This window comes from Aspergillus steynii (genome assembly GCF_002849105.1).
Source record: "Aspergillus steynii IBT 23096 chromosome Unknown P170scaffold_9, whole genome shotgun sequence".
Classification (NCBI taxonomy): Eukaryota; Fungi; Ascomycota; class Eurotiomycetes; order Eurotiales; family Aspergillaceae; genus Aspergillus; species Aspergillus steynii.
Window position 1 is genome coordinate 734,456 of NW_020194406.1, and position 14,999 is coordinate 749,454.

The window sequence follows — 14,999 nt, forward strand, 5'->3', positions numbered from 1 at the left end:
TGCCTCTGCCTCAAGATTTATGTGTCTAGGCTCTGGCTATGGTACCATGGCATACTGCATTTCATCTAGAAACCCCCGTACACACGGAAGGCCATGACCTTCCTCGTCACTTGTTATCCGCTTCTAAAATTGCTAGAGCTCGTCGTTGCCGAAATTAAACACCAGAACGCGCGAGTGTGGACAGTGAAGCAAGATTGACACCCGCGATCACTTCGGTGGTCGTATCCCTGAACGATAGCTCGGCGTGGACCCCATTCAACTATGGGAATGGGATGCTGAGTGGTAACGATGGGAGACATTCTTAGACTTATACTTTCAATATAAACATTACCAATGCATCCTCACTTCATCTTCATCCTAATAAACATCACATTACCTGCCTTTCTGATTCCACATCGCATCGGCATCTATCAATCAGTTAGCCCTTTCCAACCCCACCCAAATCCACCGACTGAAAACTCACCCGGATCCCTCTCCACCCTCTCAATCCCCTTCCTCAACTCCCTCTTCTCCCTAAAATCAACCCCAAACCTCCGATCCCTCTCCTCACACAACACCCCCAATCCCCCCTCCCCACAAGCCCCCTTAACCGCCTCATCCGACACAAAACTTCCCATCAGCTTCGGCGCCCCCAACGGCACCGGATCGCCCCGATCGACCTGCCAAAAGTGATACGTCTTGCCATACAGCGGCGCAACGTCTCTCATCTCCGCGGTCTCGGCCGCGTCCCACGCTGCGCTGGGCACCGGCGCCGTACTCGGCAGCGGCATGACCAGCATCCCGCTTTTGACTTCGTACTCGTGCGTGTGCCAGAGCGCGCGCTCCTCAGGGGGCAGCGTCCGGAAGAGGCGTGGCGTGATCATGTATTCGATGCCGAGGAGTTTGGCGTTGGGGTGGGGCGTGTCGTAGAGGAGGCATTGGCGGACGTCTTTGTAGTGGTTGGTTCGGTGTTAGGATGTGGATTCTAGGTCTGGATATGCACCGGGTCTACTAGGTCTGGGTAGGTGCTAACCTTCCGTAACATGCGCGCAGTAATGATTCGCCTCGACGCACCGCGTCGGATCGTCTGCGTAGACGTGGAACGCGTTCAGGTGTGCGCAGATCTGCTTGACGGGGGTGAAGTCCTGGGCCATGCTGGCTCCTGTCTCGAGGACATGGCTTTTCGTGGATAGTGGGCAGCCTGGGACGTTGTTGGAGTCGGTGGGGATGTTAGATTCGGTGTTGGATTCGGTGTTGGACATTTTGCTGGAGGGGTATTCAATATCTAGGGGTGTGGTTACTATTGTTGTTTTATGAATATAGGAAGGATATTGGTTTGCTTATATACTTGGGTCTCTGAAAGTGCCTGGTTGTGTACAGGTGAATGGAGACAGGGCCTGACGTCACGATGATAGAGCAGGCCATTACATAGCCATGGCTTGTTCTCTGTCTGACAGAACCAAGTAGGTATGTTCTTGTACCAATCAGAAAGAGAAGAGTTATTCGGGAATATTCAGAAAACGGCGTTGGAAAGCCAAGTCATAGTTACTAAGCTTAATACAACGATGATCCAACGCTCCTGCAAGTGCCACTACAGTTTACCTACCTACTCTACACTTCCCACCAACAACGCCCAAAACATCATGCCCACCTTACATAGCATTCTTCATTTCCCGCAACGCAGCCATAACCTCCACGGGATCTGTCTTTCCAGTCTTTTTCTGGATCTCGGGGTCCTGAATGTACGTCAGTATGACTCTGTAAGACTAAGCATATGGGTGAAAAGCTTACATTTACCCTCATGAACACGTTATGAAGCTATAATTCTGGTCAATAACTACAACTCAACCAGAAAGTGCTGAGGAGAGAGGACATACCTTCTCATCACCAATCGTGAATTTTCCCTGCGTTTCCTTATTCTGCTCCGCAAACGCCTCCAGCTTCTTGATCGGTTCGGATTGCGACACGGCGATGCAGAATTTCACATTGCCCTTGGTGTACTCGTGGCCGGGCTGTATAGTTGATCGGTTAGCCACTCTTCACATTGCATCTATAGGATGAGAAGGGCAACATACGTAGACCTTCGTGTCGTCGGGTAGAGAAGCGAGGGTCTCGTTCAACGCCTTGTGCATTTCCGGGGCCGTGCCTTCGAAGAAACGGCCGCATCCTGGGAAGCGGATTAGTTAGCATTGAAAGTTCCAGATCTCTTGGTTCAGGGCAGTGTTCGTTCCAAGATAACTTCACGGAATGGAATCAGGTTGCAGCAGGAGAGAATAACTCGGATAACTCACCTCCAATGAACAGCGTGTCTCCGGTGAAAACCACCTTCTGCTCTCCATCCTGCATGAAATAGCAGATGCTATCTTGCGTATGGCAGGGAGTGTGTAGTGCCTTCACGGAGATGCGCTCGCCGATCTTGAATGATTCCTCGTGCGCCGGGGTCTGCGTGACAGACTGGCAGTTCTTGCCTCCGATGACGGGCAGTTTGCCGAATTTGTCTAGCTGTAGGGATGTTATGTTAGATGTGGAGGTTTTTGGAGTGAGATATCCAGATTAACGATTACCAGTTCATTGTTGCCGCCAGCATGGTCCCAGTGGCTTTTATAGACGTCAGTATGATTATTCATGAAAATTTCGCTGTAGAATGGAGAGAAGGCTCGACATACTGGTGAGTGTTGACGATGGCCGTGAGGTCGATCTTTCCGGCCTGGAGCTGCTTCTCCAGCTCCGGGATCACCCTGCAGTCAATCCAGTCAGTCTCGTGAGATGACACTTCCGCGGCCAGCTATCCAGTGGCAGTGGCAGTGGCGTCACATACTCAGGCGGATTCGCCGGATCAATGATCACAGACTGCCTCGTCGGCTCATCAGTCACCAGGTAGGCATAGTTGTTGCCCTTCCCGGTCCCTGTCCATTGTCAGACACAAGAATAACCAACTCAAATAGTACAAAAGATAGATTTGCAGGACATGTATAAAATCCGGTAGCTTACACATGGGAATCGATTGAACATGCATGGCTCTGACAGCTTGTCTAGGTAGACGCGTAGAAGCAAGTGGGAATCTGTTTTTCAAGCTGGATCCAATGGAGGATTGAATGGCTCTTGTGAAGCTCATGGACGATGGATTGGTAATTAGACTGAGCAGATGCGGGGTGTTGATAATCCGTTGCACTGGTGGGATTGTTATAGCCATTACCTCATAGGCTGATGGTTTGGGTCAGCCACGCCGGTGACTGTGGCTTATACACTAGTCCGCATCTGGCAATCAACATTCTGTGGCTAAGTTGGATGTTTGCAGTTTTGACAAACATCGCCATGGTGTTGCAGAAGAAGATTAAGGAAAATATGAATATTGATGTTTCATTCTATATACTTTTTGATTATACCACTCCTAATGGTCGGCTGTTCCATGCATCTGCAGTTTCCCATCCAAACTTCTTTAGTTCATTCAGATCATCATTCGTTCCTGCTGCGTTCGACACAGACTCGTCTGTGCCAGAGAGTGATAGACTCTTTGGTAATTGGGGCACCGCATTAATCTCCTTTGGTATCTGCTTCTTCAGTTTTGCCGTCCATTGGTTCGTATGCTCCTGGCAAACGGCCGATATGTAAGCAAGCGAGAGCAGCCGCCTCTGGGACTCCCATTCTGTCGACCTCAAAATGTGGTCCAGCCACAGATAGATCCCTTTGCAACGACCATCATTCTTGGTCTCCGATGTTTCCGTAAAAGCAAGAATATTAATCATTTCTTCCGTCAGTGCCGTTAAGAAAGCCGGATATCCCTCGGTAATGGTCTGCAGGAAGCGATCCCACTTTGTAAAACTCTCGGGTACGGAGTCATCCACCCTACAACGCGAGTTAGCATTTCAAATCCCTCGTAGAGAAAAGGAATATCGCACTTTTTCCCAGCAGGAACCAAGATTGGCTCATCGAGCAGAACTCTGGAAAGCCCCACCGCCCCCTGCTCGGAATCCTTGCATGTCGCAACCAGCTGCGTCGCAACCGAAGACAAACGCTGCTGGACCTTCCTCTTCTTCTGCGGCGGCTCGGACGACTCCTCCTCCCTCAGTAGCGGATCCAAGCTCGACCGAACAGCAGCATGGACAGGGTCCAAGTCATCGCCCGCAACGCCGTTCGCGACATCGGCCATCGGCGCAAACGCGGCGATCACGTCCGTCTTGGCCCAGTAGTAATCCCAGAGCCACTCGAGGGACCGCTGGGCGGCATTCCGCAGAACAATGAGCGACGGCAGCTCACGATGGGTGGCCTCGTGTCGCAGTTCGACGAAAGAGGCCGGTAATCCGAGATCCACGGCTCTCTGGAACATAGTTTTCCGCGGGCCGGCCAGTTTCGAGTCCACAAGGCCCGTCACGAATCTAAACCGGGTCAGAATCAGGTCTGCGGCAGAGTCTGAGCCTGAGCCTGAGCCTGGGCTCTCAAGTCCACGTAACCGGTAAGACGGGGTTGAGCACATACCGACAGAAAGCAGCAGCGTAGGTGGCTCGGATAGAGAAGATTGAGTTTTTGAAAGAGTCATCATGGAGAATGGCGTCGGTCAGCAGCGCCGTGGCTTCGATTGGATGGGGGAGATTCCCGCGCAACTTCCACGACTCAACCTTCGTTCGAGTCAGTCACCGCACTAGGATATAGATCTAGAGTGGGAGATGATGTTACCGTGGCGCAGGCCTTGGACCGCATGTCCGGCCCATCGTGGGATGGGGAGGGATAGAACTGGTTGCGCACGGCAACTAACTGGGACTGATCCTTCCATGGCGAGAAGACGACTTTCGCCATTTTCTTCTTGGTCTTTGGGAGATGGTTAAAAGCAGCCGAATGGGAAATATCATTGGAGGGTCATGCTGGTACTGTATGCTGCGATTTTTATGGGCGGTGGATAGTTTTTCCTTCCGGGTCTCGGCCGCTATTCCTACCCCAACCTTCCTGCGTCTAACAATCACTTACGTCCAAATGATACAATGGAATGTTTCGGGGTCTGCATCGTCAACATCTGAGAACTATTTTCAAGTGGAATTCGTCATCGGTTATTTCTTGTGACATTGATCAAAAGTTTCTAATGCTCGAGTCTAAAAGCTAAAATTGTTCAGACAGCCATCCTTGGGTATACCATTCATACAAAGTAACGCCATAAAACTCAAAAACACCACGCTATGCATCGCTGAAAGATATCAAAGTACAAAGTGAAGCAGGTAAAAGACTGAGCGCGGACAGATCAAATCCATCCATATCCGTAATTCATGCAAGGCTGACCCAGGTTGAAGATCTGCTGAGATCCGGGAACAGCTTGCTGATCGAAGTCGTCATCGTCGAAGAAGAATGATTTGTGCATCATGTTTCCCGCCGATTTGACAGGGTGGTACAATTTAGAGTCCGACGGCGGAATGTGAACCGAAACTTGTTCCTTGCCGATGTCCAGTTCGTCGTCGTCCTCATTCTCAGCGTCCTTGGTGTCATCCGCCTCGTTTTCCGCAGAAGGGGTGAAGGTCTCCTCTAGCTTGAGGCCTTTGCCCGAAAGACCTTCAAAAGTTTCAAATAGGGAATCGGGGTGGTTGTAAAGACCCATTCCGACTAGTTCCTCCTCGGCTTTCGGCTTGGGAACGGTGGCGACAGATAATGGGAGAGAGTTATCGTCAGGCTGCTGGATCGGGAGGAAGTCGGGGGTGGAGGGTCCAGATAAACAACCGGACGACGGAGCGCTCGCGTACCCGGATCCCGCCACGTCGGCCGAAGGCATACTGTTGTTCATGGACATCATATCGAAGGCCCAGTTGTCGGACATGGGCTGGTTGATGCTCGACGTGTGAGCTTCATTGGTGTCCCATGCGACTGGATCACTCATTCCCATGAGCGATGGTTGTTGAATGGAGGTTGTATATTGCATGCCAGGGAAGCACGCATCAGTCGACATCGGGACATTCGGGAGCGCGTATGGTTGCAACATGTTCGCATTCGTCATGACGGGCGGCGAAACATCCAGTGGCTGCGACGCCATCCCCATAACCTCCATATCATTGTGAGCCGTGGTCGGGAAGTTCTCCGGGTAGGTGGCGGTCCCTAGCGATGCCGGGTGCCAGCTGATTGGTCGAGTGGCCGTGTTTCGATGAAAGGCGGCAGCCAGGAGAGCTGGATCATAGGGCGCTTGGTAGTTTTGAGTCGGCAGGTGACGGTACATGGGAGAGCTGTTGGACACTGTCGTCCTCCTTCTCCCGGTATGGGTCGGGCTGTTGCCGGCGCTCCGGGGTTTCGTCACTCGGCCAGTCTGTCTAGGTCTGGGAAAGGCAGACACCAGGTTACGGAAGGTTGACGAGCGTAGACTTGGCTGGCCTTGATACCAGTGGGAGCCAGTCCACGAGGGCTGAGGTTGCCAGCAGTCGGCCATTGGGACAGAGATGGATGAGAAAAGTGTAGGATGGTTGGTGAGAGGGAGGATCGATTGAAGGATGTGGCGCGTATTTAAGAAGAGACGGGAGTACAGTGGACGTTGTGAATGAACATAGTTGAAGAAGTAGAAGGCAGAAGGTTAAAGAGGTGGAGAGGGGAGAGAGAAAGAAGTAGTGAGGGCAAGTGAAGGCAGAGCTTATAAGGAATATTCAATGCAGATAGGATCCATGGAAAACTGCAGGCATGCAAGATGCAATAATTAGATCGGGATTCGAGACTTATCATTCAAAGATGACACAGGGGTGAGAGGGTCACAAGGCATTGAGGCAAGGTACAGGAAGCAAGTGCCTCCTCCTAAGTAGGTAACATACCCTGACGGACCGGCAGCGATGTGGAGGACCATTACCTAAACCAGGCATTTGGATTATTTGATTAGGATTTTATTTTATTTTTCGATTTTAGAATTTCCGCCCACCCAGACCCAAGGACCAAAAGGAAAAAGGCAACAGGAAACTAGGGGGAGTGATACACGAAAGTGGAACGCATTGCTTGATCTACCATCCGCCCCAGCTCCACGATCCCATTTGTACACACGTTGGGATGACACCCGACGACGTTGACACTAACGAAAGGGGCATAGCGGCGGTGGGGAATGGGGCCCAGGCGACGGACAGTTAAGTTAACCACGGCGTAACTAGGGGAAAGGCAGGAAGGCAGGAAGGAAGGATGGAAAATGATTCAGATGCGCCCATGCCACACGATGCTGTCTCCACTTGTTTTTTTTTTCTTTATTTTATTTTATTTTTTTTTCCTGTAAGAAAATAAAATATATGATTTTTGTTTGTTTCCAATGTATCCAATCCAATATCCAATATCCATTGATTCATTTATTCATTGATTAATATTCACTCTATTTATCCCATTTGTTCCATTTATTTTTATCCTTCTTTGTCTTATTTGTTGTCCCTTGTCGAACCTCCTCATGTATGGCAATTCTCCCGATTCCAGTTCTGACTGGTTCGACGGTGATTAGTTTCATTTCCGAATTTTTACTTTTTTTTTTCCTTCCCCCGCCGTAATGCTGAAAGTCTTACTCGGTCGAGCGACAATCCCTGGGCCGGACACTCTGGACTTCCCTGGGACCCATGGGAATGGTGGTTGTTGGCGGTTGGAGGTGGGGAGCCAGTGAATAATGTTGATGGTGGGGATGATCAGACCCATTGGCAATCAGCAATTAGTTTGAAATTGAGGTGACTCCAACCGCAATCCACCGTAATGAAAGGAAATGGGCTCGACGGGCAGCTGATTGGCCCTCCCGGGAAGGAACTGGCACTCCAGGCAGGAGGAACATAGCGAAGGAGCCAAGGAGGGCCGACCAGGCCAGGACAGGTGATGGGAATGGGATGGAGGGAACTGGGAACTGGGACATGCCGAAACTAAAACGCAACTAAAGTTCAGTAAGGCCCGTGTGAGAGCCCCATGGGAGTTACGGAGGAGGTCCTACCTTAGCGCCTGGCCGGCCTGAGTCTTGGCCTCTCCTGCTGCTGCTGCTGCTGCTGCTGCTCCCGGTCGTCCATGATTCATTACCATACTGTACGTCTGGTATGTGATTCCCGGCCTGAAGTACCTCCATGTCACCCATGTATCCGGATGTACGTGCGATGTGTCTACTGTCAGGCTGGCGAGGGATCTGGTCATCACATCCTGCGTCGTGATCAGTCTCCGGTTGGGCCAGAAGCAGAACCTTGTTTCGTCCGCCTGGAGGTCCGCCGTCGAAACCGGTAAAGTAATAAAGACACGGAGGGTTACTTCGACGCAGTATACGGAGGAGACTAGCACAAGCGGTAGGGGTTGGACCCGTCGTTGGTGTGACCTGGTCCTTTTTTTCCTTTTTTTTTTTTTTTTTTTTCCTCCCCTCAGTAGGGCTTAGTCATATCCAGGTACCTGTTCCTCCTGGAAGCAGGAATGTCGCGGTACAGTCGGTTACAGCTACGGAGTCAAAAGCGGAAAGTTCTGACCCACGATCCGACCCGATCGTCAAAAACCCTGTGGACTGGCTGGCCAAACTTCCCATGTCCATTTTTCTTTCCCTCCACCCCCTTCGAGTCACCTCCGTTGATTGTCCCCACAAGTTCACCATTTTCCAACGCGTCACAACGCCCGTTACGCAAGGGTTACAATAATGTATGGGACAGTCCCAAAGACTCTTCCCTGATCCTTCCCTTCCGTTTCCTGCCCACGGTGGGCTTTCTCGTATCTAGGTACGGGAGGAGATGGACGGAGCAAGGTTTCCAGGCTGAGGACTAGTAGGGGGGAAGCAAGACCGCACACCACTACGGAGTACTTCTCAGACCTACCGAGTCCGTAGTCGAGCGTTACGCCGCCCGCGATTTGACTCCTCCCATTCCCCATCAATTGGACTGGGATATGTGACAAGGGGAGAACCTACCAGGACCCCCGACAAGGGACATGACCGCTTTTAGGGTCCCGGATTGCCTATCCTTCGATCGATTCCTTTCGGGCTCGCCGGCGCTTATCCCGCCATCCTTGTGTTTGTGTTACTTTTGCCCCCTTGTCCAACCGCTCCCGTTGGGGCCATCATAGGTCAGGTCTTAATATATTACCCTCATATTACCATCACCACCCTTGGATTATTAGGTCTTAGTCGTGCTTGACTTCCAACTTCCATGGCCTATACTAGTTACCGGTGGTTCGACGTGAGTCCGTCCCCCTCGGCGTACTCGATGTAACTGGAATCCAGCCCGTCATAAGCCGGTCCAGAATAGGCGGTCTTAGTAACGACCCCCATGGTTTGATTTTCTTTTTATTTATTTTAGTTTTATTACGATTTCAATCTCTCTCGGACCAAGCGATGCCAAGCGTTTCTTTCCATCTGGCCCTACCGGTAACTCTATTATTCTTGAAGAATGCAGGATCTAATTTTAAAATCTTTACGTAGCACCTCTCCATACTCATAATGATGATCGTCTGCTCCCGGATAAGATAATCATTTCGCCAGCGGTGAAGATCTGGGATCATCGTTTTCTTCCGTGTCTCACAGTATCACTTGACGGGTTTAATCTACGTAGTAATAATGCCTGCTCATACTACGTGTAGGTTGTGTCTCCTGAACTCCGAGTCCAAAAATCCAAGTCTCAGCCGCGACAATCCCCGTCCCTCAAAATTCGATGCTGTCTGCCCGTTTATTTTAATATACACTGTGGAGTAGATGTTTCATAATCATCCTGTCCATCTTTTTTTTTTACACTCTGCCCGTATCACCGGACACCGCTTGGACAAAATTGCCACCAAACTTACTACTCGCTAGTCGTGGTAGTCTGCCCCCCTCGTTTAGGAACCTGAGTGAGAGACAGAGAGCGGGAGCCTCGGCTAGCTCGTTAGGAGATGACAAGACAATCAATCTCCTGGGACGGAAGAAACGGGCGAAGTTCACAGTTAAGTCTAGTTCTTGGCTAGTCCAGTTCTCCTGGGCGTAGTCCGGAGTGAGAAAAGACAAGACAAGACTCGGGATTCCTTGGAGTGGTGATCCACACTGGACGCCTACAGGGATTTGTATCAGACTTGAAGGCCTCCGTTACGTTGTTTTACTCGGTGGTAATTTTTGGCGGCGTGCGGAGAACCAAACCATGTAACTCTTATGTATGGAGGATGTATGGGGGAACCTACTCGCTGTTATTGTTTGATTCTGACAAGTCCAGCTACAACAACAGCAACAATCATATCACACCCTGTGCGTATGGAAAAGTAAGTTCAAGTTGGACCGACCAAGTGACAAGGAAGAATTACGGAGTCAGTCAGAGTGGCGGAGAGGGGCAACCGCAGATGCATTAATGCAATAATTACGGAGTAGGAAAAAAAAATCAAAAATCAAAACAACCAAGAAAAATAAAACTTCGGCCATTCCCATTCCCATTCCCAGAACCATGTCTGCGGCCCTTTTTTAATCACTCACGACTCGCTAGACCGATTAGTAGCGGCTAGAGCCCGCTCACTGTTCGACTATCGGTCTGTCTGTACCTGAGGCCGGCCCCTCTCTTTTGCGAAAGGCTGGGAATGAAATGATCTGCCCTGCAATCAGAATGCCGGAAAACGCCCGCCTTCCATGGCGTACAGCATATTTCCCAATATTGATGAATGATGACGATGCCGGGCTATCAGTGGCTGTGATTGATCCGTGCTTTCTCTCCCTACGTAGTACAGTCAACATTGAGTTGGAAACGCCTCTTTGTGTACCCGGAACTGCTGATGCATGCCGAGTTCAGAAATCTCCTCTCCCCGGTGACGACCAGACCAGCCCCAGAACCAAAGCCCGGGTTCATCGGGGAGGAGAAGATTATGGAACAACTTAACAAGGTAGCCCTACTCCTATCGGAGGACGGTACGTTCATCCATTCTCCACCGAGGCCGTCATCCATCTAACGTACTCCGGAGTTACTGTATGGAGTAGATGATGGTTCAAAGGAAGGCGCCAAAAAACTATAAAAAATCCAAAAAACGAAAGACAAGAAAAAAAGGAAGGAAGGAAATTAACATTCCGCGCGACACCCGGAATCGACATCATCGACGATTCCATCGGACAATTGAGATCATCGTCGAATCGGCCTACAAATCAGAGGCCGGAGATTACAGGAGAGCGACCGGGAAACGCATGTGCAGGTCCACTTGGGCAGAGCCAGCGCAGGGGCTCCCTTACTCGACCATTCCCTTCCGTCTGGAGCTTCTGGTCGGACAGGTGGCACCTTAGCCTTAGAAAACTCCAGAGAAAACAATTCCAGAAGGCCCAGTCAGGATCAGGGGGGCCAAAAGGAAAGGCAGAGAGAGAGAGAAAGAGAGTAGCATGGTGGGTCACCTTTTGCTCTGGATTTCTCCCTAACTAATCCCTACCGTGACTTTTTGTCCGCCCCTAGTCCAACTAGCTCGTAGCTACGCACAAGCTAGATAGATAGGCCCAGGGACAGGGATCCTACCAAGCAGGAGGTAAGCTACACTCCATAACTACTCCGTAAGTTAGTCTATCAAAGTGGGCGGGCGAGTCATCCCATTCCATAACAGTCTTGCACCGCTTCTGGCTCCCTCGCCTTGCTCGCGGACGGGACCATTTTCAGCCACTCCTTTGGCGAAGGCTACTCGGTAGGATTCTGGGCACCGCTGGTGATAGTCGAGGTCCATTTGACGTTCTCCATCCATCGTGCCCATCATACTACGTCGTCGTCGGTTCCCCAATTCTTCGCCTTAATTAACCCTTGGCTGACACACGCCCCCCCAATCTGCCGATCCTTCCCAACAAAGAACCGCAGTTCCGTTTGCATTTACGAGACGAGACGTCGACCAAAGCGCTGCTTCAGCCCCGAGCGACAGGCTAGAACTGGTCTGGCGCTTATTGGGGATTATTATCATAATCACCATCCAGTACTCCGTACAGCACTCCCTGGCTACGGAGTACGGAGTACTGATGATTGGAAGACCAGTCAGAATCAGCCGGTACTTCACGATCACAATTTCCTACCGCTCCGTAGGTGGCTTTGCTCCGATGCGGCGCAGGAAGAATAATCATCTCGGAGCCTACGCCTACGACCCTATGATCCTATGGTCCCCACCTCTTCCTACGGCGTAGTACTTCGTAGCATATACTCCGTCAGATTGGAAGTGAGCCAGTGACCATGCCAGGCCGATGTCATCGTCACTCTGAGGTAGATGTACATCTGGAATACGATCACTTCGCTAGGGATACGAATCAAGAAATCCACGACCCCCTCGCAGTTCACCTTCCCCCGCTTTGACCAGGCTCATAGTACATACAGACTACGCATACGCCATAGATAGTAGATAGTAAGCTGTAAGGTAGACAAAAGTGCTTTGACCACAGCCAGCCCATCAACAAACGACTCGTCTCATCCATCCATCCCGACCGGGAAACAAAGAAGCCCGGGAGGGGGAAACACTCTCCGTACTCCGTAATGACGAATGACTAAACAAATCACCACGCCAGACATAAAACTCCCAATCCGGACAGCACAACACCGTCATTAAGGTCGTATTAATAATCAGACCAAATTATCCGGCTCATCCGCCCGCCGACTAGGGGAAAACCTACTTGCGCAAGTAATAGGCTAACCCTCACTAATGTACCACGCTCAATCGAGCAAGCGACGCAAAATGGCGGTCGCCGTCCGAGACAGGAGGAATTGGTCTCGGACAAAGTTTTTCAGCCATGGAAGTAGGGATCTTCCCAAGAGCGGGGACGGGGCCGGGTTGGAAGTTGGAGTTGGACAAGGGATCTAGGAGTAAATTGATTGTAACTCAAGGCTAGCTGGGAATGTTCATAACTCCATGGTTATGGGTTTGGGGCGGTTTGTTTGTTCTTGTCACTCTGTCTTTCTTACTGCGTACTGCGTATGTTCTTGAAGGGGAATAAGAAAATATCAATGAGATTAAATTAAATTAAATGAAAAGAAAACAAAAATGTCCGTGCTCTCGGAGCACAGAGTGTTCCATGTATCTGTCCGCCGTCCAGCCTATTATCGTCATTCATTGTTCTTCAATGATGATTGCCTATCCAAATATAGTCTAGACCCGCCCACATTCACTCAAACAATGGCAATTGGGAAGGAGAAAGAGACCGGAGGAAGAGGAGGCGCCACAGGAAAAAAAGAAAAAGAAAAAAGAAAAGGGAAAAAAACCTAGACCGCGCTAATCAATTTGGCTTGCCTTAGTGACATGTCATCAGCCACTATTTTCTGAACCTGCCCCGTGGAAGGGATGCCAGGATCTGATATGGGCTCATGGGAAAGGATTCGCGTCGGCGTGAACTGTATTCTATTGGTGAGCCATGGCGAGTCTCACATGTTGGGCTATGGCACTAGGTACAGGAGACGTTGACTCTAGATTCTAGGCATTTAAGCCGCATTGTGAATTGAATGGGGGTTGATTTCAGGTTCGATGTTACTCTGTACCATCATCTACCCTACGTAGTACTGGGCCATAGAACGTAAAATAAATAATCAAATAAAATTGAGGGAATAATCATAAAAAATAAGATAAGCCACCCACGCCGGCGGCGGTCGCATTTACAGTAGGTCCAGTTTTAGTACTTTTCTTTTTTCCTTCAAAGCAAAAGCCCAGCCAAGCAACAGGGTGAGTGTGATACAACATGCTGTAAGTCACCTCTTCATATGCCTGTATGCGTACGGAGTTGGCCTGCCGCCTTGCGCTCGTGATTTCCCGACCGCTTCGCCCGGTCTACCTGCGGGTTCAGCGCGACCTTTTTCGAACCTTCGAGTCATGATCCTCGATACTGGTAGGCTGGTTAGCCCTGCCGGATACCCATGATCGGTGACAGTGCCTGAGCTTTTTTTTTTTTTTTTTTTTTTTTCTTTTTTCCTTTGTCATTTCCAACCCGACCAAGCAGACCGCAAGAATGGGATAGAGACCCTCCTGGACCTGGTTGCGTGGAGGATGGAATCCTAAAAAAACTACCCGAGTGGGTCACGCAGGGCTTGCAAGTTGCAAGATTATCCTGCCCTGGCCGTCGTCGACTTCGTAAATTTTACCCAACCCTTGTTTTTTCTATTTCTGTTATTATTGGCACCTTTTTTTTTTTTTTTTTTTTTTTTTTTGTCCTTTGTTGTCCTGTCGTGTCGTCAGTCGTCTGGGCGACTGCGGATGGATCTTGTGGGCTCTTCCCTTTTTCTTCTATTTTTTCTTGGGTTCCGTCGATTCCGTCATTTAACTACTCCGTATGGGTTTTTAATCTACGGAAAATGGGTCTTAATCGGATCCAGATTCCCAAGTGAAGACGAGGCAAGGCAGGCAGGGCAGGGCGCTCTCGGCCTGAGGGAGGAAGAGAGAGAGAGGGGAAGGGGCCCAGCTGCAGGTAGCCATGAGTCAAATGGCATGCATGCATGCATGCATAAAGACCGATAAAGGCGGTTCTTGTCATACGAAGGAAAAAGGGGGGAGTCGGCTCGATGTTTGGTTTGGTTTTTTTTTCTTGGGTTGGCAATTCTGTACGACTAGCTAGGCACGTAGATTGTTGTACAACTCAGCTCGGATCTCGAAAGAGAGAAAAGAGAGGCAAAATTACTACCTAAGTCAACACTTGACAGGACGGACTATCACTGGCAAGTAAAAAATAGAAAAAGAAAGAAAGAAAGAAAAAAGCCCTGGTATCGCTAATGTGGCCAGTGCTTAGGTTCAATCCTTCCATGTCAGCCAACCACTGAGCTAACGACTCCGTAGTTAGGGGGGATTTAGTCCAGTAGGACAGACCATCTAAGACTCTTTGAGCAGGAGGATAGTACGAGTAGGTATTACAATTTAGGGTCATGGATCAGGATATGATGCCGGCAAGCCAAGTCTGGAACTCTACTCCATACAGAGTATGGAGACCTTCCATCCATACCCAACTGCCTAAGAACGCACCAACAAAGCCAATCCCGGACCGCAGTTGGACTACGTAAGTCCACAGGCTCCGTTCCGGGTTGGCTATTATTGATCGAGTGTGACTCTCCAGGCATGCAGCCACCGCGAACAGGGGGTAAGAATCATGCAGGGTGCGCACACATACCGCTGCCGAGATACGATAAATGGAGCCACCTGAT

The 14,999-nt window shown here is 50.1% G+C and overlaps 3 protein-coding genes across 3 annotated transcripts; all 3 read right to left on the reverse strand.

The window, feature by feature from the left end:
- Positions 1-372: 372 nt before the first annotated feature.
- On the reverse strand, positions 373-1,520 carry P170DRAFT_468051 (OBAP family protein; the record flags this gene model as incomplete). Its single annotated transcript, XM_024852525.1, has 3 exons — positions 1,013-1,520; positions 464-928; positions 373-407 (listed from the first exon to the last, which is right to left on the reverse strand). The coding sequence occupies exons 1-3, from the start codon at positions 1,239-1,241 to the stop codon at positions 373-375; spliced, it is 729 nt and encodes a 242-aa protein (XP_024699652.1). The 5' UTR covers positions 1,242-1,520.
- Positions 1,504-4,808, reverse strand: P170DRAFT_458955 (glyoxylase). The gene is made up of 13 exons (XM_024851830.1): positions 4,654-4,808; positions 4,456-4,595; positions 3,879-4,355; positions 3,366-3,825; positions 2,971-3,175; positions 2,798-2,885; positions 2,646-2,717; positions 2,544-2,577; positions 2,271-2,481; positions 2,055-2,146; positions 1,857-1,991; positions 1,771-1,797; positions 1,504-1,715 (listed from the first exon to the last, which is right to left on the reverse strand). The coding sequence occupies exons 1-13, from the start codon at positions 4,771-4,773 to the stop codon at positions 1,632-1,634; spliced, it is 2,145 nt and encodes a 714-aa protein (XP_024699653.1). The 5' UTR covers positions 4,774-4,808; the 3' UTR covers positions 1,504-1,631.
- A 148-nt stretch (positions 4,809-4,956) lies between these two features.
- P170DRAFT_440650 (uncharacterized protein) lies at positions 4,957-6,635 on the reverse strand. Its single transcript, XM_024850130.1, has one exon. The coding sequence runs from the start codon at positions 6,374-6,376 to the stop codon at positions 5,210-5,212; it is 1,167 nt and encodes a 388-aa protein (XP_024699654.1). The 5' UTR covers positions 6,377-6,635; the 3' UTR covers positions 4,957-5,209.
- Positions 6,636-14,999: the final 8,364 nt, after the last annotated feature.